This window comes from Neopelma chrysocephalum, unplaced genomic scaffold, assembly GCF_003984885.1.
Source record: "Neopelma chrysocephalum unplaced genomic scaffold, ASM398488v2 Primary Assembly neopelma1_74, whole genome shotgun sequence".
Taxonomy (NCBI): Eukaryota; Metazoa; Chordata; class Aves; order Passeriformes; family Pipridae; genus Neopelma; species Neopelma chrysocephalum.
Window position 1 is genome coordinate 7784760 of NW_020897735.1, and position 23521 is coordinate 7808280.

General features: G+C 47.9%; 4 protein-coding genes across 8 annotated transcripts in view; 3 read left to right on the forward strand and 1 right to left on the reverse strand.

Moving 5' to 3' along the window:
• Positions 1–3382, forward strand: part of SEC16A (SEC16 homolog A, endoplasmic reticulum export factor) — a 28380-nt gene extending 24998 nt beyond the window's left edge. For 4 of the 5 annotated variants that reach the window (XM_027688083.1, XM_027688086.1, XM_027688087.1 and 1 more), the window contains 3 exons: positions 279–338; positions 1232–1306; positions 1735–3382. In XM_027688083.1, the coding sequence (XP_027543884.1) occupies positions 279–338; positions 1232–1306; positions 1735–1803 (204 nt within the window). In that variant the 3' untranslated portion in view covers positions 1804–3382. The remainder of the gene's footprint in view (positions 1–278; positions 339–1231; positions 1307–1734) is intronic. The other variant, XM_027688085.1, reaches the window with a different exon arrangement.
• Positions 3383–3979: 597 nt separating this feature from the next.
• On the forward strand, positions 3980–13487 carry INPP5E (inositol polyphosphate-5-phosphatase E). Its single transcript, XM_027688088.1, has 11 exons — positions 3980–4107; positions 4794–5862; positions 7446–7569; positions 7751–7848; positions 8448–8572; positions 8695–8814; positions 9186–9293; positions 10032–10193; positions 10745–10860; positions 11271–11407; positions 12117–13487. Exons 2-11 carry the CDS (start codon positions 5006–5008, stop codon positions 12247–12249), a joined length of 1980 nt encoding a protein of 659 aa, XP_027543889.1. The 5' UTR covers positions 3980–4107; positions 4794–5005; the 3' UTR covers positions 12250–13487.
• A 195-nt stretch (positions 13488–13682) lies between these two features.
• PMPCA (peptidase, mitochondrial processing alpha subunit) lies at positions 13683–19714 on the reverse strand. Its single transcript, XM_027688089.1, has 13 exons — positions 19662–19714; positions 19244–19446; positions 19054–19133; positions 18208–18290; positions 17821–17915; positions 17578–17678; positions 16920–17183; positions 16592–16684; positions 16220–16338; positions 15869–15959; positions 15683–15745; positions 15284–15428; positions 13683–14994 (listed from the first exon to the last, which is right to left on the reverse strand). The coding sequence occupies exons 1-13, from the start codon at positions 19712–19714 to the stop codon at positions 14825–14827; spliced, it is 1560 nt and encodes a 519-aa protein (XP_027543890.1). The 3' UTR covers positions 13683–14824.
• Positions 19715–19827: 113 nt separating this feature from the next.
• Positions 19828–23463, forward strand: ENTR1 (endosome associated trafficking regulator 1). The gene is made up of 7 exons (XM_027687710.1): positions 19828–19960; positions 20038–20286; positions 20759–20832; positions 21442–21553; positions 22107–22169; positions 22817–22953; positions 23302–23463. The coding sequence occupies exons 1-7, from the start codon at positions 19850–19852 to the stop codon at positions 23393–23395; spliced, it is 840 nt and encodes a 279-aa protein (XP_027543511.1). The 5' UTR covers positions 19828–19849; the 3' UTR covers positions 23396–23463.
• The last annotated feature ends 58 nt before the right edge of the window (positions 23464–23521 follow it).

Below are 23521 nucleotides of genomic sequence, written 5' to 3' on the forward strand. Positions count from 1 at the left end.
CCAGGCAGAGTAACATTACCTTTGTTCCTACTAAATGTTTTCTATATCTACATAATTTTGTGCTTTAAGAAGTCCTTTTGATTTAAACTAACTTCCGGCTTTACGTTTTGGTTTTGGTTTGGTTTTGTTTTTTGTTCTTTTTAACTTGAAGTTGGTTTAACCTTTGGCAGTGAGACTTTTACAATGAAATAAAACAACTGAAAGCTTGGGGCAGTGACATGCATGACGACTTTTTTATTTGTGTTTTTTTGTATTTGTGTGTTCTTGCTGTTTTGTAGCTTTCGCGCTCTAGTTCAATGAGTTCATTATCACGTGAAGTAAGCCAGCATTTTAATCAGGTACATGTGGCTGGCCATTCTCATTTATGTTAACTTATTTACTTTCCCCCCCCTCTTTATTTTGCGTTTGCTCAAACACTAATGCTACTTTTAGTCATTTTCCCCTCTTCTCATTTCACAGAAATTTCATTAAAAGTAGCTAATGATGTAGTGTTCCTTTTTACACTCAAACAGGGTCTTCAGTTTTGTATATTTGTGAGAGTGCATGTAATCCAGGCATGCTTTTTATGTTCCTAAGAGATTCACATAATGATTTTGCCATCTTTTTCCTGGGATACTAAAGAAAGTCAGTTGATTTTAAACAAAAAACAAACAAACAAACAAAAAATCCCCAAACCAAACACAACAAATCTAAAAAGACACAAACAAGCAAAACTTAGTCATTCTGCTGCTGCCAGTCTCAAATTGGTAATAAACCATCTGCAAAAGTCCCTGTAGGAATTAAAGGAATGCTTCATCTCTGCTGTAAGTTCCAGAGCTGTGGGGTCACCACAAAGGGGTGATACAAACCTTTCTGATATTTCTTAGTAGAGCCAAACTTGACATAGAATGTTTATTTTGGGGCAAGCCCTAAGGTGTACTAACAGAGGCAGAAGGTACTAATTCAGTGAAGTTGCACTGGTGTCTTGTGTTGGTTTTGCATGCTTTGGATCTTCAGAGCTATTGACAGTTTATGCATGTGTGGCATTGTTTGGCCAGTTCCTACATTAAGCAAGTAATATTCTGGATCTGGATGCAAACTGTACCAGCACTCTGCAGTTGTTACAATATGCTGTGCTCTCCATGTTGGTGGCATTATTCCTGTGAATATTTGCTCTGTATAACTCAGCAAACCATGTTTGAGAGGCAGCAAAGCTCTGCCCTTCTCTAACTGCAGTATCCTCTCTCTCCAGCCTGCCAGTGTACCACCCTCAGGGGCACCTGCAGCAGGAGCAGTACCATTCTACAATCCCTCTCAATTTGCACAAGTGAGTAAAGGCCTCATCTTTCCTTTGCCTTATTTTCATTATCCAACATTGCCCAGAGAAGCTGTGGCTGCCCCATCCCTGGAAGTGTTCAAGGCCACGTTGGACGGGGCTTGGAGCAACCTGGGATAGTGGAAGGTGTCCCTACCCAGGGACCCCTGCAGGGGGTGAGACTGGAGGGTCTTTAAGTTCTCTTCCAACCCAAATCAGTCTGTGATTCTACACTGTGAACAAAACGTGATTTTGTGCTTAACCAGCTTAATCTGGATTGTCCCTTGTAGGGTATTAAATGTGCACAGAGACCAGTCTGGCACCTGTTTAATTTAACAGATTTCCATTCAAACCTGTATTCCCAATTTTTTGTATTTTGTCTCCAGCATGACACTTTTACAGAACATTTTTTTTTTAAATTCCGTTCTTCCTTTTTTCAGTCTCCTGCAGCCACTGGAAGTTCAAGACTGGGAAGAATTGGACAGAGGAAGTATCCAACGTTGAAGTAGAACACAATGGCTTTGTATTTGGAATCCTCAATCATGTTCTGAGTATGCAAAGAACTATTCAGCCTTATGGCACGTGGTATCAGCTGCAGTTGACATGACAGAAATTTAATGATGGGTGATTTTTTTCATGGGTCTCCCTGCTTGCACCTCATCTACGCAAAACCATTACCAAACATGAAATATATGTAACTTTTCCTTTTAAAAAAACCTGGCTAGAAATAGCTTTGCTGTGATAAAGGATAGACACAAGGGAGGAAATAGTTGCTGTCTGTTACAGAACCTATTTGTAAATTGCATAGGCAATTTATTCCTTATTTTAAACCTGTTAGTGTGACCTTCCAAGGCATAGTTTCAGGGATTCCTTAATTTCTGAAGGATGCTCCCCTCCCAGCGGGGGAAAAAAAGAAACATGTCCACATTGTAACATAACACTGTGGCCTTAAGAGGACCATGCCCAGTTGTGATGCTTTGCCAGGACATGGAACTGGATCTGTTCCCCTGGGAGACGCCTCACACCTGGTGTGTTTTTGGGAGCGGGGAGGGGGCCACAGCTCATCCAAATAAATTGACCTACGTTGAATGAAAACTGTGACTGTAATCTAATACTGATTTGATTTGGATCTTTCCTAGTCTGTATGTAGTTTGTGGTTTAGACTACTTGTAAAGCCAACTGTATAGTGGGAAGGAGCTCTGTATCATAGCCAATGCTGTTCTCTTGACGAGTGAGTGTTCGTTTAAGTGCAATACGGTTACTTGCTTTCTCTCAAACTGCTGGCACTGTGCAACTTGGGGGGGTAACAGCTTGAAAGTTTTGTTATTTTTTTTTTTTCCTTTTGAGTGCCAGAATCAGCATAATAATCCGTTCTTGAATCTCCATTACTAAAATAACCAAGGTCTTAAGTAGCTAACAGGTGAATTTCAAACGTACTAAAAGTAGGCGGATTAGACCTCTACGGATGGACTTTAAAATCTTTAGGTTTAATATAGGAAATCCTGAAAACCATGATATGCAGCATTTATATTCACTGAAGAATCTGAATTATCTACAAAGAGAGAAATAAACTTTTAAATATTTATTAAATCATTAGGCCATATTTTATTTAGAACTTGTCACCAAACTATTTGATTTTACTTGAATTTCTGCCCAGGAGTAGAAGTAAGCGAATGTGAAATTGCCAGTGTTGGTCCCCCATTGTTTTGTTTTTTTTTTCTTTTTCTGAATAACACCACTTCTCTGAGATCATGATAGCCTTACATGTGTCCCAAAAGGTTTGTACACAGCCCAAGTAAAAGGCTGCTGGGGGGGATTAGAAACCTCTGTGTGATGGTCCATACTCAATTCCGGCCGTGGGCAGCAGCAGTCAGTGTGGTTTACTTTTCTATAACTGAAACCTAATCAGACACTTGGCTTTCCTCTAGTCCAGCCAGGCTGCTGATTATTTTCTCCTTTCAGTAGAGACTGCCAAACAACTTCATTCAAGGAGGCTCCCTCTGAGCTGGGAGCAGCTGTCTTTCCTAAGTGTAAGATTTGACACTGTAAATTCTTAAATAAAATATTTTGCGCTCTGGAGCACTTTCACATTTTACTTTCTTCTTGTGGTTATTGCTTTAGCGAGCTGGGTGGACGAACCTCTCCTGTTCATCTGGGAACGATCCGTGTGAAGGAACTTCTCCTGTTCATCTGGGAACGATCCGTGTGAGGAAAGGGAGCCTGGAGTGTTCAGTGTTGGAACTGGCTTGTGTGTTGGGAGTAGGTGTAGATGAGATGTTGGGAAGACTTGGCTGTGAGGGTGGTGAGGCCCTGGCACAGGTTTCCTGTAGAAAAGATTAATGTCCCATGCCTGGAAGTGTTCAAGGCCAGGTTGGACGGGGCTTGGAGCAACCTGGGATAGTGGAAGGTGTCTGGATGGGCTCTGAAGGTCCCTTCCAACCCAAACCATTCTGCAATTCCATGATCAGTGAAATGTTCAAAATCATAGCTTTGAGCCTTAATGCAGGCAACTTTTAATTTTTTTTTGCGAGTGTAAAATGTTTACTTTAAGCTGCTTATTTAAACGCCGCCCGTATGGTCACAGTCGCGATTGGGGGATTCCCTCAGGGCGGGCGCTCCTCCGGCCGCCAGGGGGCGCTGCCCGCGGGGCGGGCCCGGCCCGGTGCCGCCGCCGCCGTTGCCAGGGAGGGGCCGGGGCGGCCTCGGAGAGAGCGGGACCGACAGCGGGACCGGCACCGCACGGGATCGGCACCGGCACGGCCGCCCCCGCCGCCGAGCCCCGCCGGCAACGCGGAGAACCCCAGGAGGAGCCGGTGAGGCCCGCGCTGCGTCCCGCCCGCGGGGGCGGCGGTGCCGGTGAGGGCCGGGGCCGGGCCGTCCTGCCCGGCCCGGGGGATGCGGGGGCGGCCCCGCGGTGCCGAACCCGCGCTCGGGGCTGCGCTCGCCGCGTGTTGCCTTTGCGGGGGCGGCTGCCGGGGCGGGTTGGTCCGCGGTAGCCGCAGAATGACGAGGTGCTTCCCCCCATCCCTGTAGGGCTTTGCCTTGAACCGCGTTTCCATCCCCTAAACCCACCCCCCTCCCTCGGGTGTTTGCTCGGTGTCAGCGGTTGGTGCGAGGCGAGAAAAGGCGGCAGCGATTTCCCTGCTGTGAGATGGGTGGAAATTTCCTGGCCTCGGGCAGCCCGGTGTGCTGGTGACGCCGCGTGTGGTCGGCAAGGAGAGGGAGCTGCGCTTTGTGTGCAGGTCGAGTTTCCTCTCATTCGGACAGGGCACACAGCCTTTTCTTACAGAAGTGTGCACACAGCCCTGGTATCTGCAGCAGCGAGGAGGTCAGTTCCCTGCTCTTGATAAAAGAAATAACGGTGTTCTACTAACAAGGTCACGCTGACGTTTGAGTTGTGCTGGAGGGAGGTCCTGCGAGGAGATGCTTTCTGATTAAGAATCACAATTTGCAGCTCAATAACTTTTTATCCTTACGTGTTTCTCTTGGGGAAATCCAGGTATCCCACGTCTTGTAATTTTGCAGACAATGCATCTGCCTGCATGTGCACCTGCCCTTCATTCCCAGTTAAAGACTGAGCTGTCTGCAATTCCCATGCCTTGCTGGCGTAGTTAAAGCCCTGTGAACCCACGGGGCGATAAAAGGGAAGGAAACTATGCTGTGAGGAACTTTTCATCTGGAGCAGCATCCACGGCTGGTACCTGGGGGAGGATGAGCACTCCAAATGGATTTCCACAGCACTCAAGGGCGTGTGTTACTCAGAGCATGGAGGGTGGAGCAGTGCAGGACCTGCGGGCTAAAAAAACTGGAAAAGCAGCCAAAAAGGAGGCAGGTGGCAATGTGGCACTTCCTGCTGAAGGTCCTGTGAGTGTGGGCACCCCTGTAAGTGAGACCTTAAAGCTTCTACCAGAGGAGCTCAAAGCCAATATGAAAATTACATCGATCACTCCGAGGCCTCCCCGGAAGCCCCGGCTGGAACGTGCTGCATCTCTGGATGAGAAGAGCTGGAGGAGGTGGAGGCGGTTTAGGACGAGCCAGGAGAGCCTGACTGATCCCAACGACACGAGTTCCTCCAACGGTTCCCTGCAGGAAGCATCCCCCAGCCCTCCCAACAGGGGCAGGGCGAGCCCCTGCCATCCCTGCTGCCAGCAGAATTCCTTGCACAGTTCACCAGACGCCTCAGAAGCCAGTCCCGTGGGGAAGAGCAGGGGAAGCAGCTCCGACCTGGGGAAACGAGCCTCCGAGATCTCCAGTGCCTTTGGGGGGCTGCTGCGGGGGAAAGCGTTCGCGGGAGGCAAACCCCGGCTGTCCCAAATCATGCCAGCTCGCCCCCTGCCCCCCATGGAGCTCAACGTGGCCTCTCACACCCTGAGGACAGCTAATAGGATCGACTCAGATTGTCTGGATTACCGACATTATTCTCAGCACAAGTTTGGGAGGGTGAGCAGCAGCCTGAGCGACACCCGGCTGCACGGCAATGGGATGGTGTACGACAGCTGCTCCACAGACTCCATGAAATCCACCTTCAGCCTGCTCACCCCCATTCGAGCCAAGGATGTTCGGAGCAGGTAAGTCCCCCAGCTTCTCCTGGCAAAAGTTTGGGGGGTGTCAGCAGGGAGAAGAATCCCACTGGGCAGGGCCTGTGAATGTCCGACCGCTCAGAAAGCACAGAAGTCGTTCTGTGTTATTTAACCTGCTGTGGAGACTGGAAACAGTTGGAAGATTAAGAGATTGGTACAAATACTCTGTGTTTACTCCTTTTAGCTGATTGTTTTCATTCTTATGTTTGATTTGCTGTCAGTTTTTTTGTAATATTTACATAACCTGTTTTGAAAATTTAGAAACAGTAACTGTGCATGCCAACAGTTGGGAGAACTGTTTTGTTTAAATCTAAAAGTAAATTGGGCTTGAACTGAAGTGTTAAATGGCAGGAAAAATACCCAAATATTTTAGCTTGAAACTATCATGCAGGACATACAGTGTTATCACTGTCCTGTAAGGTGCTGTGGGTCCTCTGCAGAGGTTGTGCTTTTTTGGCTTCTGGGAGGATCAAATCACCTATTGGGAACTGCTCCAGTGTCCCACAGGAGCTCCTCTGTCCCAGCTTTTCCAGGCAAGAATCTAGTCATTGATTCAAAGGATGAGAGTCAGCAGCAGAGGGGGAATAACTGAGATAAATGAAAGTGTTACCAATTGGTGAGAAAGCCCCGGGATAGATTGTTACTTGTTTGCCATGAGGGTTTTCTTCCAGTTCCCTCCCTGAAGCAGCTGCAGGCAGTGGCTTGCCCAGCGCTCCCTGACATTGTGTTGTCATCGTTATTTGCAGAGCTTAAGCAAGATTAAAAATGCTTATTCAAAGGGCAGTCCTTGTGCCAACAGCCGTTGCCTGTGTAAACAGCGTGTCCTTCGGAGGGGCAGGAGGTGTGGGACGGATCTGTCCTTTCCAAATGTGATATTTTGAGACCTCGCGCTCAGTAAATTGTTTATTTGATGAGCTGAATTGGAGGAAGAGTGTGAATTTGAGTCTTTGATTAGGAGCAACTTGGTGCCAGAACACCAGGCATGGTGGAGCTATTTTGATGTTGTGAGTAAACCAAGGTGCTTCAAGATACTGCAGTATCATGGAATCACAGACTGGTTTGGGGTGGAAGGGGCCTTAAAGCCCATCCAGTCCCACCCCCTGCCACGGGCAGGGACACCTTCCACTAGCCCAGGTTGCTCCAAGCTCTGTCCAGCCTGGCCTTGGACACTTCCAGGGATGGGGCAGCCACAGCTTCTCTGGGCAACCTGGGCCAGGTTATCAAGCCAATCTCTTCATTCTGTGTCTGAGGTAAATATTAGTGGGGCTGAAGACTTGGATGGCTTCAGCCTCCTCATCACAGCACCTGGGCAGCATCAGCCTCTCCATCATCCTCATGTCCTGGCTTTGAAAGGCTGATTATGACAATGGTTTTGTTTTATTGTAGATGATCCACTAACTCTCTATAAGAGTTGGAACTTTATAAGGAACTTTGGTCAAGCAGAACAATATATAAATACTAAATGCTTTCTTCTTAAAGATATATTCTTGAATAACTCAAGATTCAAGCATTACAAATCTTTATTCCATGCCCTTTCCTTGGATACTCTTTTATGGATCTTCTGTTCACAGGAGCTATTTGGAAGGCAGCCTTATGGCAAGTGGTGCCTTACTGGGAGCAGAAGAACTTAGCAGATATTTCCCTGATAGGAATATTGGAATTTTTGTGGCCACCTGGAACATGCAGGGTCAGAAGGTAAGGGCACAGAAGTCTCCACAGTGGTAAAGTTACCCCAGCTTTATTGATGTTTTTCTATTCATGAATATGTTCCTCATCAAACTGAGTTCATCATCTTTATCAAATTACAAGGTACTTTTCTTGTAAATCTTAGCACAACTAATATTGCTATATTTTTTTTTAATTTCTTTTTTAATAGGAGCTTCCAGTGAATCTGGATGACTTCTTATTGCCAACAGATCCTGACTATGCCCAGGACATGTATGTCATTGGGGTTCAAGAAGGCTGTCCAGACAGGTAGCAAAAACAATGTAATGAACCATCTTCTTTTATTGTTAAGTAATTACTTTGCTTTGAATTAGCCTGGAAATAGTATCCATCATAATCTTAATAGTTTCAATAATCAACCCATTTAATAAAACTGAATTCACTGCATGAGCACCAGGGGAAATAGACTTTAGAGCAAAAAGGCACCAAGATCTGTAAATCATAGAGTCATGGAATGGTTTGGCTTGGGAGGGACCTTGAAGTTCATCCCATGGGCAGGGACACCTTCCACCAATCCAGGTTGCTCCAAGCCCTGTCCAACCTGGCCTTGGACATTTCCAGGGATGAGGCAGCCACAGCTTCTCTGGGCATACCAAATGTGGTCCTGTTAGAGCAGCTGATGGCAAAATCCTGCTGATTCCTGTGGCACCTCAGCCCAGCTCTGAGGGGCTCTGAGCTGGCTCGGCTGCGCAGCCACTCCTTAGTCGTTCAGTGGAAGTTTTATCAATGCTTACTGTTCACTGATGTTCTGTACCAGAGGGACTGCTCTGTTTCCACAATACTGATTTCCTCTCTGGTTGTTGTCTCCTGTACTGTCTGTGTGATCCAGCTGTTGTTCTTTCCTGCAGAAGAGAGTGGGAGATCCGCCTGCAGGAGACTTTGGGCCCCCACTATGTCCTGCTCTACTCGGCCGCACATGGGGTGCTCTACATGTCGGTCTTCATCCGCAGGGACCTCATCTGGTTCTGCTCAGGTGTGTGGGGAGCTGAAAGCGCTGCTGCCAGCCAGTGTCCTGGCTTTTTCTCCCTCTCCTAACTTCCCTGCTCACTGTCTCTAGAGGCTCTCAGTGAAAGCATCTTGTTTTTCTCCTTCCAGAAGTGGAGTACGCCACGGTGACAACTCGAATCGTGTCTCAGATCAAAACCAAGGGAGCTCTCGGAATCTGCTTCACGTTTTTTGGGACCTCCTTTCTCTTCATCACCTCCCACTTCACATGTGAGACATTTACAATCTTGCTAGAAGGGTCCTGTTTGAGGGAGGAGGGGAGGGAACTGTACAGAGGTAAAAAAGCAGGACAGGCTGAAGGTAAAGCTCCGGATTGCTGAGCTGAGAATAAGGGAGGAGGATTGTTTGATAACAAACTTACAAAAGAATTGTGTTTGTTAAAACAGAAATGAACTCTGCACCATTGTATTCCCTTTTCCACACTTTCTGTCATTATTTTTCAGCGTGTGAGTTCCCTGGGCCAGTGTCCATTTTACACATAGAAAATGTCTGATGCCCTTTGGAAGCTCCCATTATAACCAAAAGTGGTCATTGAATGAAAATGATTCATCGTTGGCAGTAACGGGGTTTGTGTCTTTCAGCTGGGGACAGTAAAGTGAACGAGAGGAAACTGGACTACAATAAAACCATTCAAGCCCTTACACTTCCCAAGAATGTTCCAGACACAAATCCATATCGATCCAGTTCTAGTAAGTGTGAAACCATGACTGTGTGAGAACCCAACAGTCTGTGCATTGTCTTTCAGTCTGCACTAAGAAAGAATGAGAGTTATAATTTGAGAGAGTGTAAAAAGAGACCACAGGGCTTTTTGTCACACGATTCTTCTCTTTTCTTTTTCAAAATTTTGAGGGGAGATTTGAGAAAAAAATTAAAATGGGAGAGAGAAAATTCAAAAAGGAATTTTTATGTGATGTATTTTTCCAGCAATATGATAATTTTGGTGTAATTATTACCAATATTACAGATGTGTTTTACTTTCCAAGTGTTTTCTAGAGCAATTAGGAATTAATTTATTTCAAAACTTAAGGAACGTTATGTCACTTTGCATATACACAGGTCAGTGTATTGTTTGCCAAATTCTATTATTGTTTCTTAATACTGTGCTGATAATGTCATGCCTAGTTAAGTAGGCAAGTCTTTTCTCTAGAAAGATGAATTGACTCTTTATCTGCAATGTAGCATTAGGGTTTTGTGTTCACCCTGGTTTTAGGTCCTATCCATAGTTTGGTCTCTTTTCAGCTTTTTCTATGATGTTTAAAATTTCTGTTCTGTTTCTACTGGTTATTTTATAATCATATTCTGTGATGGTCACAGGCAGAAAACATGCTCAAGCATCACATCTCCTGGTAGTGAAAAGAAGGGATTTATGCCTGTTCCTTGACCATATCTGGCAGCATATCCTGAACACTTGTGGCCTGAATTTGCAGGTGATGTCACAACTCGGTTTGATGAAGTCTTCTGGTTTGGTGACTTCAACTTCCGACTGAACAAGGACCGTGAGACTGTGGATTCCATCCTGAACCAGAACCCAGACACAGACGTGTCCAAGCTCCTGGTGTATGACCAGCTCACCAGTGAGATGAGTCGGGGTGAGAGGCAGCTGTTTTCCTCCCTCATCCCCTACACACAGGACTAGTCACAGCCAATTTACTGGAGACCTTTCCTACTTCCTTTTGTTACATTCCCTTAAAAAAGGAAGTCAGCAGTTGCCAAATACAGTGGCATTGTGTCAAGGGACCTTTTGCTGTAGCATTTTATCCGCAGTGTAACCTCCCAAGCCATTTGCTGCTGTTTTATCTGACTCTCCATAACTTGGGACACCATTCTGTCACAGTGTGCAGGGAATTTAGATTTGAACATCTGAGCGTTTGCAAAGCAGCACAAGCTTTCAGTGGAAGGGGAAGTGCATGGACCAGGTGTTCTTTGTTTAATTGGCCACTGACTAAATATCCACTGGCTATTTTTTATCTTCACTGCGTAATAACTTGAGCTTTCTCCCTTTCTGGAGCCTGACCCCATGTTTTTCTAGTCATGTATGTACATGGCTGTTGTTTCTAGCCAGCATTAGTAGAATCAATGCAGAAATGTGCTGGATTCTCAGGAAGGAGGAATTTGTTCATGCTGTTCTTTTCCCTTACAGGGTCTATTTTCAAAGGATTCCAAGAGGCTGATATCCATTTCCGCCCTTCCTACAAGTTTGACATAGGGAAGGACAGCTATGACACCACTTCCAAACAAAGGACTCCATCCTACACGGTAAGGGATGATTTCAGCACCTCACACCTGCACCAGAGGGGATCCAGGTGTGCTGAGATTTGTGGCTTAAGGGCAGTAGGGCATGTGGGTCTGGTGTGGAAGAAGGGATTGTTGAACCTGTGAGGACAGGGAGAGTTTGGCACAGGCTGTTAACCTCATTTTCCCTGCCTTACATCCTGTTTCAGTGCATTCTGGATTCTCCCTTGTGCTCAGAGCTGGGCACAGAACAGCTCTGGGGATCAGACACACTATCTTTGTGAATGGATCCCTGTCCAAGACACTTCATTTCACTAAGTGGAGTGTGATAAATGAATGGGTTTGTCTCTTGTGAACCAGAGCTGCTCTCCAGGGTGAGTGGATGTGCAAAAGGAGTTACCAGCTCTCTCCCCTCTCTCTCTCTCCATCTCCAGGACCGGGTTGTGTTCCGCAGTCGGTACAAGGACGACATCCAGGCTGTCAAATATTCCTCTTGTCCTGTGATCAAAACCTCAGACCATCGCCCTGTGTTTGCCTTGTTCCGTGTGAAAGTGAGGCCTGGCAGAGACAAGTTAGTACCTCCTTGTGCTGCTCTGTGTGATTGCAGATGGCTCCAGGGATCCTGAGGATATGCTCCTGTTTGGAGTTTGTCTTCTCAGAATTCCTGAAATAGAGTTTATCCCATGTAGCTCTCTGCAGTCTGTTTGCTTTTTATGCTGGTGGTCAGAGCAGTGAGAGCTTAAACCTTGCACTGACAGCTGAAATCCCTGCCTCCAGGTCCCTTAATCCTCCTGAGGGGGATAAACAGAGCCCATTGGAATTGATTATAAATCTGTGTCTTATCTGAGATGCAGTTCTTTGTTTTCCCTATCAGCATGGGCAGCTTTCCTTTTCTCTTCTCCTTTCCCTTTTTGGGATCAATGCTATTTTCCCTCCACAGTGGTGCCTGCATTTCAGCATATCTGGATGTCAGTGGAATATTTTGAGATCCTCCAAGTTCCTAATGTCCACCTGTGGACTGTTGTACTAGTGGAACTCTTTAGAAAATTGAAATTACATTTCCCTTTTACAACCAGGACTTTCTCCATGTAAATGTGTTGTGAAAAACCTTAAGTTGTTGCTGTGGAAGAACAACTTCTTTTTCTCCCACAGCAGTCGCTGAATGCATTAAGAAAGTAAAAATTAGATTTCTGGCCTTTGTTGTATGAGCTAGTTGGGAAATGTTGGGCAAAGAAGAATTACATTTATGCCCTGATCTGTGGCTTGTGTTTCTGTTGTAGCATTCCACTTGCTGCGGGGCAGTTTGACAGAGAACTGTATTTAATGGGAATAAAGAGGAGGATTACAAGGGAACTTCAGAAACGACGGGAGCAAAAAGACCAAAAATCCAGCAGCATATGTAGCATTTCTTGAGCTGAGAGCCCTGCAATGCTTGTGGTAGAGGTGCCCCGAAAGAGGATTTCAGGCCATGGCAAACTCTGCAGGGAATTGTCTGCTTTAAGCACCTCTGGCAGTTGTGAAGAATGTCTTAAACCTCATCCTGGATTCATCTGCATGAGCTAATCCATGTAGCTCAAGTGCTTTTGCCGAAGAAAAGGAGTCAGTTATTTAAGACACCCATCCCAACAGGTAAAATGGATTTATTTTTAACCAGACTATCTTAGGAAGCCACCGGGTGCAGCCTGTTGTTTGTAGGAGGACTCCACACAGGGGCACAGCTGCTGGAACTGGCATCACCTGGGGCAGGGGACCTAAGAAAAGCCTGCAGAAAGGTGAATTTTTTTGTTTGTCTCTCTGGTTTGGTCAGATCTGCTTCCACACAGTGTGGGGTTGGGTTTTGCTCCTTCTCTGTAGCCAAGTGTCCAGTATTCTGTAAAAGGAGTACGAGGGACCAGCTGATGAACTTGTGCAGTTCTGTGTAAGGATGGTGCTCCTGTGTTGGGCTTTTTGGGTCCTCTACAGCAAGATGTGTGTGAATGTACTCCTGTACATTGAAGTGTAGAAACATTGCCTTTCAATAATCATTCTATAGGCCTTCTGTTACTAAGGGGGTAAATACCCTGCTCTCAGGCCATATACTTGGCTGCTTGAAACAGTCCCTCCCTGACCTCACTTGCCCTCTCCAGGGCTCATAAAACACTACCTGCCTTCAGCAGCAGGACACCTGAATTGAAATGAATGGTTTAAGTACAGTACTGTGTGATGCTTCACCAAAGTGATGCCAAGTGAGTGTACCAGGGAGGTTTGCAGAGCCCAGTCAGCTCCATGCAGTTCCATTACCTCCAGTCACAGTCAGTTCCTTTTGGTTTTGTTTTTCCAACTCGGTGAACTGTGAATAACTTGCTATTTTTGAAGTAGTGTTGTCTTAAGGCTAAACATACTACAAGGACCAGTATGGCACTGGTCAAATGTTAAGTACAGCTAATACTTAAAAACTCCTCATGGGCACAGATGGGCTGGATCATTCATCACCTTTAGTACCTAAAACACCAAGCAAACACCTTGGAGGAAGTGCTGCTGACTATGCAACCTGTCCAAGACAGAGCTTCTGTTCTGCGGTACATTTATGGCACTGACCTGTCTGTAGCCATCAGGTACTTGGATTTCCTTTCTTTTTAAAGGAATAAAAATAAATTAATGCAATACCTTAACTGAGAACCAGCTCTTACTGTTGTCAGAACCAGAGTTCTTTGTGTGATGCATGTTTGGGTGACCTGAGCCATTTGTCTTCAGCTGGAAGACCGGGACAGATTTCTCTGAGCTTTTTAGAACTGAACAAGCAAAGCACGTTTCACCTGCCAGTGCAAGAAACACAGCCCTTGGCTGATGAATTTCAGAAGTCTTACTACTTGCTCCAGCTGTTTAGAGGCCTCTTTATTTCCTTACAAACATACACAACAAGTGAACAGGATTTCCAGACTGTGGGCTGCACAAGAAGCAATGCAACATTTTCTTCTGGTTGCACAAGGAAAGGATGGGGTAAAGCAGGTAAACAGCTGCCTCACAGTGCTCTGCTCCCAGTTTGATTGCTCCTCACCATTCACAGCTAGCAGTGAAGTGCTGCAATGCAGCTGTTTATATTTTTAAACCCATGTGTTGGGGGATTATGTAAATCAAATGTTTTATTCCTCATCTCCATTTCTTCAGTACGTCACATGTGGCACTTGGCTTTCTGTAAGGTGGAGTCGGTCAAGACCATAATGTTTCTAAATGCTGTAATTTTGTGATCTTGGCTCTCAGCTGAGGGACATCTCAGCTGTGAGACAAATGATTGTGTCTTCTTTTTGCAAGGCCTTAAGTTCATCTGAGTGACGCTGAGGAAATGAGGTCCAAGTTTTAAGGTGCAGCAGCAGCAACTCCTTTAATAACTGTTTGTAAAGCAACCCTGGAGGAAAAGAACTTTTATTCTTTAGCACAGTTCACTTCTGGGTGAAAAACCTGAAGAACAGGATCGTTTTCATTCTCAGGTGTCCATGTAGCATTATGCACAGTATCTCTGCAGATGAACTCCACAGAAACTTGGTTATGCCATGGGTCTGCTTCCCTCTGAGCTCCAGCAAAATGATGAAGTTATTCCCAAACATGTGACTCCTGGTGGGTACTACTGATGAAATGAATCCATGATTTGTAACGAAACCTGGACTGCAGGAACCTTTTTGCCAAACCTGACAGGGATAATAACTATTATTGTCCTAATTCAGTTTAAGCAGGTCTCTGTTCAACTTGGTAACAGCTATAAATATTCTTGGAATTCAGACGTGTAAGCCAAGCTCTTTAAGTTGCCACCACATCCCTCGGGGAAGGAACCCCACGCGAGCTCTTCACAGTCCGGTGCTCCGAAGCAGCTTTGCTCAGTTGGCAGCACAGCTCCACGGTTGCACAGCATGGCTGGGAAGATCTGAGGGAGGGAGGGTGGTGCAGCAACATTATACTGTGAAAACCATGTTCCAAAAGAAGGGAGTCTGTGAGCCTGGCAGGACGTGCTGCTCTATCGGAAGAGCCGGTACAGCCGCGGGAGCCGCCCGTCCTTGCTGGAAAGCGCCGCCTGGATGTGCTCATAGGAGGGCAGGTCTGTCAGGTCACCCAGGGCAGCCACAGCTGGCTTCTTGTGGAGCATCTTAGTGACCACCCTCTTGATATCAGTAGGTTTCACCTGACCTGCAGGCAAAAAAAAAAAGGCAGAGCTGTGACAACATCCTAAGTAGAATAATACTCAGGAAAACAATCACTGACTCTTTTCTTCCATGCTTCTGGTTCTTCCTTCCTTCTGACTAAATAAGCCCTGTGCTACCTTGAAAGCAATCAAGAACAGTTTGAATTATATTTGTGCAGTATTTATGCCCCCAGGCTTTCTCAGGCAATTCAGCTGTGCTGCAAGAATATGTTCTAAGTTGTCCTGCCCCAACTGTACCTACAGTTCACTCAAGGCAAGGCACTGTGTACTCACCGATGAGGGCACAGAGCTCATGAGGTAGCTTCCTTGTGTTGGTGGCCAACACCTGCCTTCCCACATCCTCAAAGATCACTGGCCTAGACTCGAGGTTCATCATGAGCATGGACTTGAGCTGCGTCTTCGCTCGCTCGAGTTCTACCTGTGAAGGAGCAGGAAATACAAATAATGTTCCAAAAATTCTGGTGGCTGCTCTCTAACAGAAGATAACATGGAAGAGTTCTACAGTGTGTTCACAGAATCCCAGGATGGCTTGCTTGGAAAGGACCTTAAGGCTCATCTCTTTCGACCCCTCTGCCATGGGCAGGGACACTTTTCCCATCCAACCTGGCCTTGAGCAATTCCAGGGATTATTTCAACTCAAAGACCATCTGCAAGTTCAAATGTGCTACTGACCTCTCCCACTGCTCCTGCCATGAGGATGAATTCTCTGGTGATGATTTCCACCATCTCCCGAACCTACGGAAAACAGATCATTGAAAGAAGATCAGAACAACACTTACTGTGTCAACATCACTGTCTGGTACTGAGTGATGTGGTTACTTTTTAAGGACACCTGTCTTTGAATACAGGACTCTGTACCTGTTTGGGATCTGCACTGGCATGGATACACAGGAGACCTGTGTCCTCGTAACTGTGGTGGTAAGAGGTTGCATTGTACATCCAGTGGTGCCTGTGGGTACACAAACAGCATTTTCAAATTTAAAACCCAAAATTTACATGTACAAATTAAACAAACACGGACAGCGAGTGCCCTCCCAGTGCACTTTCAGGATTCTCAGCAGAGCCAATGAGACTTTCACCCTCTCAAAATGCCAACTGACAAACCAGTCCCATGCTTCAAGCAGAATAACCTGGCGATGTTTGCTTTCATTTTTTCCATATGAACCTGCTGGAGAACTGTTTCTGCTACTCCTTAAAAGGCAAACCAACCTGTTGAGCACATTGAGGTAAAGTCGGGTGAACATGCCCTTGCCAGGCCCTCCAGCTGAGAAGGAGCCACCACCTCCCATCATCATGTTTAGCACCGCAAAGGGAATGAAATCGTCCTCCTGAATTGCAACAAGAAATTCAGTCAGATCATGGCAGAGCTCTCAAGGGTCTGGGGTCAGTAAAGGGGAGGGAAAGAAAGAAACGTGGCACAAGAGGAGTGGGAAGGTCAGTGCCTGCATCAGACTATCAGTGGAAAAGCTGCTTGTCTGAGCATGCAGCAGCAAGAGTGCCAATGTTTCTGTAATGAGTCACTGTTCTGGGATTCTTCAAGTACAGGGCTCCCAAAACAAAGGACTTTAGGTTAATACTTACTAAAAATGAGCAGCTTTCTAACCCAATCATGATGTGGGTGAGCTCTGGGATGGGAGTAGGGCCCAGACTCACATCTGACATGTCCTTTTCAACCTGTGGGAAGAGCAGACAGGTTATTAAGACAGATTTTCACTGTTGTTGCATCCAGCTTGATACATTCCTAATAATTAACATGTCACCCGATTACCAGCTGTCACGGCCACTTTTGGCTCATACTCATGAACAGTATGTGTAACTTCAGAAGAGCAAAAAGCAGCTCAACTCCAAATCTGCCCTTCCAACTGACAGCGAAGGGGCACAACAGCACCTGCACCCCTTCACCCCTTACCTTGACGATGCCTCCCGTGTACTGAGCCACGGACCTGTCCACGCCCCTGCTCTGCCCAGTGCCCCACACAGGCTCCACTCCCAGCAGGTATTTCCTGGCACACTCCACCAGCTGCTCGTGCTCGATGCCCACCCCAGCCAGCACCATCCTGTCGGGGGTGTAGTAGCTGCGCAGGTACGAGTGCAGCACGTCCCGGTCGATTTTGTCCGTGTTCTCCACGGGGCAGAACCTGTTCAGTCCAACTGTGTTGTCTCTGAAGGCTGCCTGAAAGGGAGCAGACACATTCAAGTAACAAATATCACCTCACCACCCTGAAGCCCTCATCTAAACCTCCCCTTTCTGCTTTGGAATTAAGCCAACCTGTTTGAGACAGGTAAGAGAGGAAAGGCTGAGCATTATTTCATTAATCAACATACTGTCACCCACATCAACAAAGGTTAAGTTGCAGATAGTTTTTTTTAGTTTAGGTTAGAATCTTTCACAAGTGTAGAACACTGGATTTCAGAGTGGAGGGACAGCAGAATTCTCCCATCACTGAAATCGAATCGAGTAACAAAATAACCTGGTTTTAGAATAACGTAAAATAAACCCTGGAGCTGACAGAAAAATGGGAAGAATGCAGGGGACTGCAAGCAAGGTGGAATTTTCAGTGTCTTACCGCATGGATCATCTCAGTGAGCAGAGGCTCTGGGTCAGGCCTCATGTTCAAGTCCTCCAGCTCAAACCGTATGGCCGCGCGGGTCATCTCGATCTCCTCATCTGGAACGGGACAGAGAGCAAGAGATGACAACTCCCAACTGCTGCAAGGGAAGTTCTTGATGAGCACAATCTAGTGGAGAATTCTAAGAGCAAGGCACGTGTTGGAGATCTTTTTTAGAGGCAGAGAATTGTGTTCCCAGACCTGATAACCTGGGCTGCAGCGCTACGTCGGCCAGCAGGTTGACCACGGTGTCCAGGCCTCTGGCATCAGCAGACACAGCGTACATGATGGTGTCCCTGCAACACAGACAGACAGTTCTGCACTGAGAACTCACTTCTGGGATCATTCAGTGTCATTTCAGTATCAGGAAATCACAGGTAAAGCTGCTTCACTCATTTAAATGCTTTAGAAAGGAAATAGAACTGATTTTTATAACCCTTTCAGGTTCAGTTTTGTAGCTTCCCAGCAGCCACCACAAATGGATTTCTGCTGCTTGGAAACAAAAAGTGGCTTTTACTGCCCCACACCAGAAAAAGGAACTCAAAGTGCTTGTCAGTGTTCCAATAGAGCAGCAGAAGGAGATCCCACCTCGATGCCTGGCAGTCACAAATGCCCCCGTGCTTCTCCAAGGTGAGGAGAATTTCATCCTTGCTGCCAAACTGAGCTGTGGACTAAGAAAGAAAATACCAGTGTTATTAATTATTAAAGTAATAACTTTTTATAACCCTTCAGTGTAGCCCAGAACAACCACCTTCTACATTCTTTTAGTCAAGTGGTTTGATCAATACTGACCTTGGAGATAAAAGCACAACAGGCTTTCAAAATGTAATAATGGGCACAATAATTAAGTGGGCATTAAGAGGGATGATTAAAGGGAAGGAGCACCTCTCCTATAAGGAAAGGCTGAGAGAGCTGTTCAGCCTGGAGAAGATTTGGGGTGACCTAATTTTGGCCTTTCAGTACCTGATGGAAGCCTACAAGAAAAATGGAGAGAGACTTGTGACAAGAGTCTGGAATGACAGGACAAGGGAGAATGGCTTCAAACTGAAAGAAGGCAGGATTAGATGGGACACTGGGAAGGAATTGTTCCCTGTGAGGGTGGGGAGGCCCTGGCACAGGTTGCCCAGAGAAGCTGTGGCTGCCCCATCCCTGGAAGTGTCCAAGGCCAGGTTGGACGGGGCTTGAAGCAACCTGGGCTAGTGGAAGGTGTCCCTGCCCATGGCAGGGGGTGGGACTGGATGGTCTTTAAGGTCCTGTCCAACCCAAACCATTCTGTGGTTCTATCATTCTGGGAATACTGTCAGCATTATTTAAACAATTCAAGTGCACAGAGCCCTGTGGGTCAGGCCCTGCCCTTGGCTGCTCCCCCTCCCTTCCCAGTGCAGATTTCGGGTGCTCAGGACCCCATCCTGGGCAGGGCAGGACAGTACTCACAGAGAAGGCCAGCTTTTCCAAGAAGTGGGAGATACCACTGAGGTATTTTGCTTCGTGTCTTGATCCCGAATTCACAAGAACTGGCGTTAAGAAGAGAATAAATCAGTGTAACTTTTACACCTCCAGTCCTTACACAGACACCTCCGGGGGAGCCGTGGTGTCACAACCCCTGGCCCCTCCGGATACTCACTGCCCACGGTGCAGAACTGCCCGAACTTGTTCTGGGAGGCGACGCGCAGCCCGTTCTCCAGCACCGTCACCCTCGTCTCGAAGCGCTCCCGGCCCTCGGCGGCCGCGAACACGGCCTTGGGCACGCCGGGCAGCGGGCACGTCAGCGATACGCTGGGGTAGGCTCCGCCGCCGCTGTAGCTCCGCCCGGCCGCCAGCCCGCACCTGGGGACACCGGGGACACCGTCGGGATGTGCGGGGGCACCGCGCCGGCAGCGCCTCCGCCAAGGCCGGCACCGAGCGCTGCGCGCCCCAGGGCCGGCACCCAGCGCTGCCCGCCTTCCCCCGCGGTGCTGGGCACTGTCCCCTCCCCGGACGGTCCCCCCGCGGACCCCAGCGCCGTCCCCCGCCCAGCCCGGAGCCCCCGGGGCCGCGCTCACCGCCGAGCCGCCCCGTGAGCTCCGCGCCGCAGCCACGCCATGGCCGCCGCCATCTTGCCACCACCCGCGACCCCCGGGTCACGTGGGCGGGGCCGCGAGGGGAAAGGGGCGTGGCCGACCCTGCCGCTCGCTCGCTGAGTGGCCCGTCCCGCTGCGGAGGCCCCGCCCCGCGGAGCCCTCAGGCTGCTATGGCGGCGGAGCCGCTGCCGGGGCCGCTCCCGGCCGAGCCCAACCCCTTCTCCTTCCGAGAGTTCGTCCGAACCAAGGCCCGCGGTGGCGGGGCGGGAGGAGCCCCCCAGGTAAGGCCCTGGGCGGTAGCGCGGCTGGGTCCCGCCCTGCCTCAGGGCCCGCCTCAGCCCCGTTCTCCCCTGCGCAGGCGGTGCCGCCCGGGCCCGTCGCGGTCCCGCTTCCCGCAATGCCCACAGAGGTGGGGGGTGAGGAAGAGGAGGAAGAGGAGGAGGAGGAGGAAGAGTGGAGCGAGAGCTACCAGCCGCTGGCCGTGGAGCGGGCCCACCTCGCTGCCGCCGGACCCGCCTCGCCCTCCGCCGGCTCCTTCTGCTTGGCCGCCCCCGGAGCCCCCTCGGGGCCGGGCTGTGCTCCCCCACGGCAGCCCAGCTACGAGCAGGTGAGCGCTGCCCGTCCCCCGGCACCTTCGCTGTCGGGCGAGCCCTGAGCTGGATGTCCACTGGTTGCAGGACTCGGTGTCACAGCCCCGCTGCCTGAAGAGCAGCTGAGGCAGAGAGGCAGGTCTGGAAAAGCGCTTTTCAGCATGAGTCAGATCCAGCGCCTTCCCTGCCCTTCTCTGGGTATGGCCCAGGTGACTTCCTCGTGCTCCTGCCCCTGGAGGTCACGTTAATTTAGAATTGGCAGTGTTTAATTAGTCACATCTTGCACCGCTTGCACAGTGCCACCCCCTCCTGTGCCCCATGGGGTCAGTGAAGTGGTTTCCAGAGAGGGAAACTGGGTGCAAAATTAAGCATGAATGAATTAGAAAGTGCAAGAATTCTTAGCATTAAAGCTGAATATTTTGGCGTTGGACTGTTTGTAGTGTTGTGAAACAGCACACTCAATCCTAATGAGAATGTTTCCTTTTTTAGCTGAAAGAAGAGAATGCCACTTTGAGAAGCAAGATCAGTAAACTTCAAATTCTCTCTGAAACCCAAGCAGACAAGTGCGTAAGACACAGCGTGGGGGAAATAACCACCCAAGGAGTTGGCTTAAAAGAGGGCCTCACTGGGAACAGTGTCCTTAAGAAATCAAAATCTAGTTGAAAGCTATGCTATTTATTAAAAAAAGCATTAGCAAACCTGGTTTTCTTATTGGAAAAGTCTTGGAAAGCAAGCAGCCAGCTGACATCTGATGTGTTTGTGTGGCCTGTGCTTCGTGCAGTGCAGGTGGTGAGTGAGAACAAGGGCAGGGCTCAACAGGATGCATTTCAGAAAGCTTCAGATTAACAAAATAATGAATATTCATCTCTCTGCTTTGAAGCAAAAAGAATAGATTTTATTTTTGCTGGTGAGCAACCTAAGAGACCTGAATTTCCTGAGATTAAACAACCCAGTGACCCAGCTGGGGTGGCACTTTCTTCAGGTCTGAATCTGATGGATGTGGAACAGAGAAGTCCCCTGAGCCACAGCCTAGAACTGGAGCTCTGTGGGAAGAACTAATTTTTCTTATAAAAAAATGAATTTCTTGATCCTTCCTTGATCCCTAGAATTTTCTTCCTAAAGTATTTAATGTTACAAGCACTTACTGTACATCGTCTCTTGTTTTTCTTAAGGATGAGGAAGCTTGAGAAAAAGCTTGAGGAAAACAAAATCAAAGAAGAAAAAGAAGCACAGGATCTGGAAGCAATGGTGCAGCACGTGGAGCAAAATCTCCAGCTGATGACTGTAAGTGTTGGTGTTTGCAGTTGGAACTGTGGTTCCATCCCTTTTCCTCCTTTCCCAGGAGAGGGAGGGAAGCTGAAGTGATTGCTTCACCCAAACAGCTCTGATGGGTTCAAACTTTTCCCTTGGAACAAGACAGCATCCCAGACCAGAACTCCTTTCTTTCCCTAGAGTCAGGCAAGTCTTTGCTTTAATATAATTTCTGGATTCATCAACTGAAGTTGCTTTTTTGCAGCCTTCTGCTGCAAACAACACACCCTGCGTGAACTATGAACTGGTTTTCACGTTTGGTTATTTATGCTGAGTGTCTTTTCCTCTTGTCCAAGAAAAAATGAATAAATAACATCCAGAAGTGCTGGGTGGCACCTGCAGATCCCAGAAAGGAGAAACGGGGAGGGGAGGAAGGAGCTGTTCCCACCTCCTAAAACATTCGGAACACAGGATGGGCAAACACAAACCATATCCCTCCAAGTTCTGTGCTGGAATCACTCATTCCTGTGTGGCCCAAGCTGGTGCTGTATCCTCTGTGGTGTAAATAATCTTGGTTGTGTTTCAGAAACGGGCTGTTAAAGCTGAGAACAGCGCTGCCAAACTGAGACAGGAGAACGCCCTGCTCCAGGTATGGAGCAGCATTCCTGGGGCCTGGCTGGGGAACTGGGGCTGCAGGGATATGTCTTGGAATTGAGCCTCTAAAAAGAATATTGCAAGATTTTTGCAGGCTATTGGGAAAATACTGAGGGTGTTCTCAGGTTCTGTTGTGGTGCCCTGCCAGAGGCTGGGAAGACCTGGATGGTGCCACACTTTTCAGTGGTGCCCAGTGACAGGATGAGGAGCAATGGCCATAAATTAAAACACAAATTCCACCTCAGCATGAAGAAGAACTTCTTTCCATGGAAGGTGGCAGAGCACTGGAACAGCTGTCCAGGGAAGTCATGGATTTTCCCTCTCCAGAGATGTTCCAGATGCATTCCTGTGTCACCTGCTCTGGATCACCCTGCCTTGGCAGGGGTTTGGACTGGATGATCTCCAGAGGCCTGTTTCAACCCTAATGATTGTGGAATTCTGGGAAGGCATTCCCTCCTGGCAGTCTGGTGTTGGGATCTAGTTGCTATTTATTGCATCCTTTTATTCTCCTCACTACCTTTGTGTGAGTGATTTTATTACATGACATAAACATAAATTGCTGCGTGAACACGTTTGTTAGTTGTAAGGTATCCACTGGAGTTCTGTGGCTATTTATCCTAGTTTTTGCCTGTTTCCCCCCAGGTCCAGCTGAGGAATTACAAGGCAGAGAATGAGACCCTGCAGCTGGGACAGGCAGGGCTGGCAGCAGCAAAGCAGAACGCAGAGCTGGCCCTGCAGCACCTGCTCAGGGTCACAACCAGCTCCCGAGCATCCATCAGGTGAGACACCTCTCCTGAGGCCATCCCAGGCTCTGGGCTAAATCCTGGGCTCACAAATAAACCTCCTCAGTGGGTTTTTTTAGCACTGAATCTCAGGTTTTTGTGTTTTGTGTGCCAGATGAGCTACTCCAAGTTCTTATTCCCCTTCAGTGTGTTTTCCTCCAAGTGTAGGTAAAATAAAAATAACTGGGATGTGGGAGTCTCTAAGTCTCTTATACTTCACTTTAAGAAGTGAAGGTTCCAGTCTTGATAAGCTGCTGCTTGAAAGGTCACATAGTGGGCAACCTCCCCAAAACTGCCCATGAATTCTCTGGTCCCCCCCATGTAACTGTGTCTCTCCCATTCCAGGCAGCTCCTCTCCGGAGCAGAATCCCTGCAGCTCGTCGCTGATCTCCTGAAATCCATCGACAGAATTTCCGAGGTGTCAGAGGATGGACAGTGAGTGACTCAGACACCATGGAGGACTTTGCTTTCATTTAGTAACCATTACTAAAAAGCGAATTTTTGATACTCGGCCTCATATCGATGCACGAAGCTGCAGAACTGGCGTCCCCATCCCTCCGAACCG

Coding starts and splice junctions, on each gene's coding strand:
- INPP5E (XM_027688088.1), top strand. CDS start 5,006: ATGAGCACTCCAAATGGATTTCCACAGCACTCAAGGGCGTGTGTTACT. Junction 5,863..7,445: donor GCCAAGGATGTTCGGAGCAG/GTAAGTCCCCCA, acceptor TTCTGTTCACAG/GAGCTATTTGGAAGGCAGCC. Junction 8,815..9,185: donor CATCACCTCCCACTTCACAT/GTGAGACATTTA, acceptor TGTGTCTTTCAG/CTGGGGACAGTAAAGTGAAC.
- PMPCA (XM_027688089.1), bottom strand. CDS start 19,714: ATGGCGGCGGCCATGGCGTGGCTGCGGCGCGGAGCTCACGGGGCGGCT. Junction 15,746..15,868: donor CCAGTGCAGATCCCAAACAG/GTACAGAGTCCT, acceptor TGTTTTCCGTAG/GTTCGGGAGATGGTGGAAAT. Junction 15,429..15,682: donor TGGCAGGAGCAGTGGGAGAG/GTCAGTAGCACA, acceptor GCTCCTTCACAG/GTAGAACTCGAGCGAGCGAA.
- ENTR1 (XM_027687710.1), top strand. CDS start 19,850: ATGGCGGCGGAGCCGCTGCCGGGGCCGCTCCCGGCCGAGCCCAACCCC. Junction 19,961..20,037: donor GGGCGGGAGGAGCCCCCCAG/GTAAGGCCCTGG, acceptor TCCCCTGCGCAG/GCGGTGCCGCCCGGGCCCGT. Junction 21,554..22,106: donor AAAATCTCCAGCTGATGACT/GTAAGTGTTGGT, acceptor GTTGTGTTTCAG/AAACGGGCTGTTAAAGCTGA.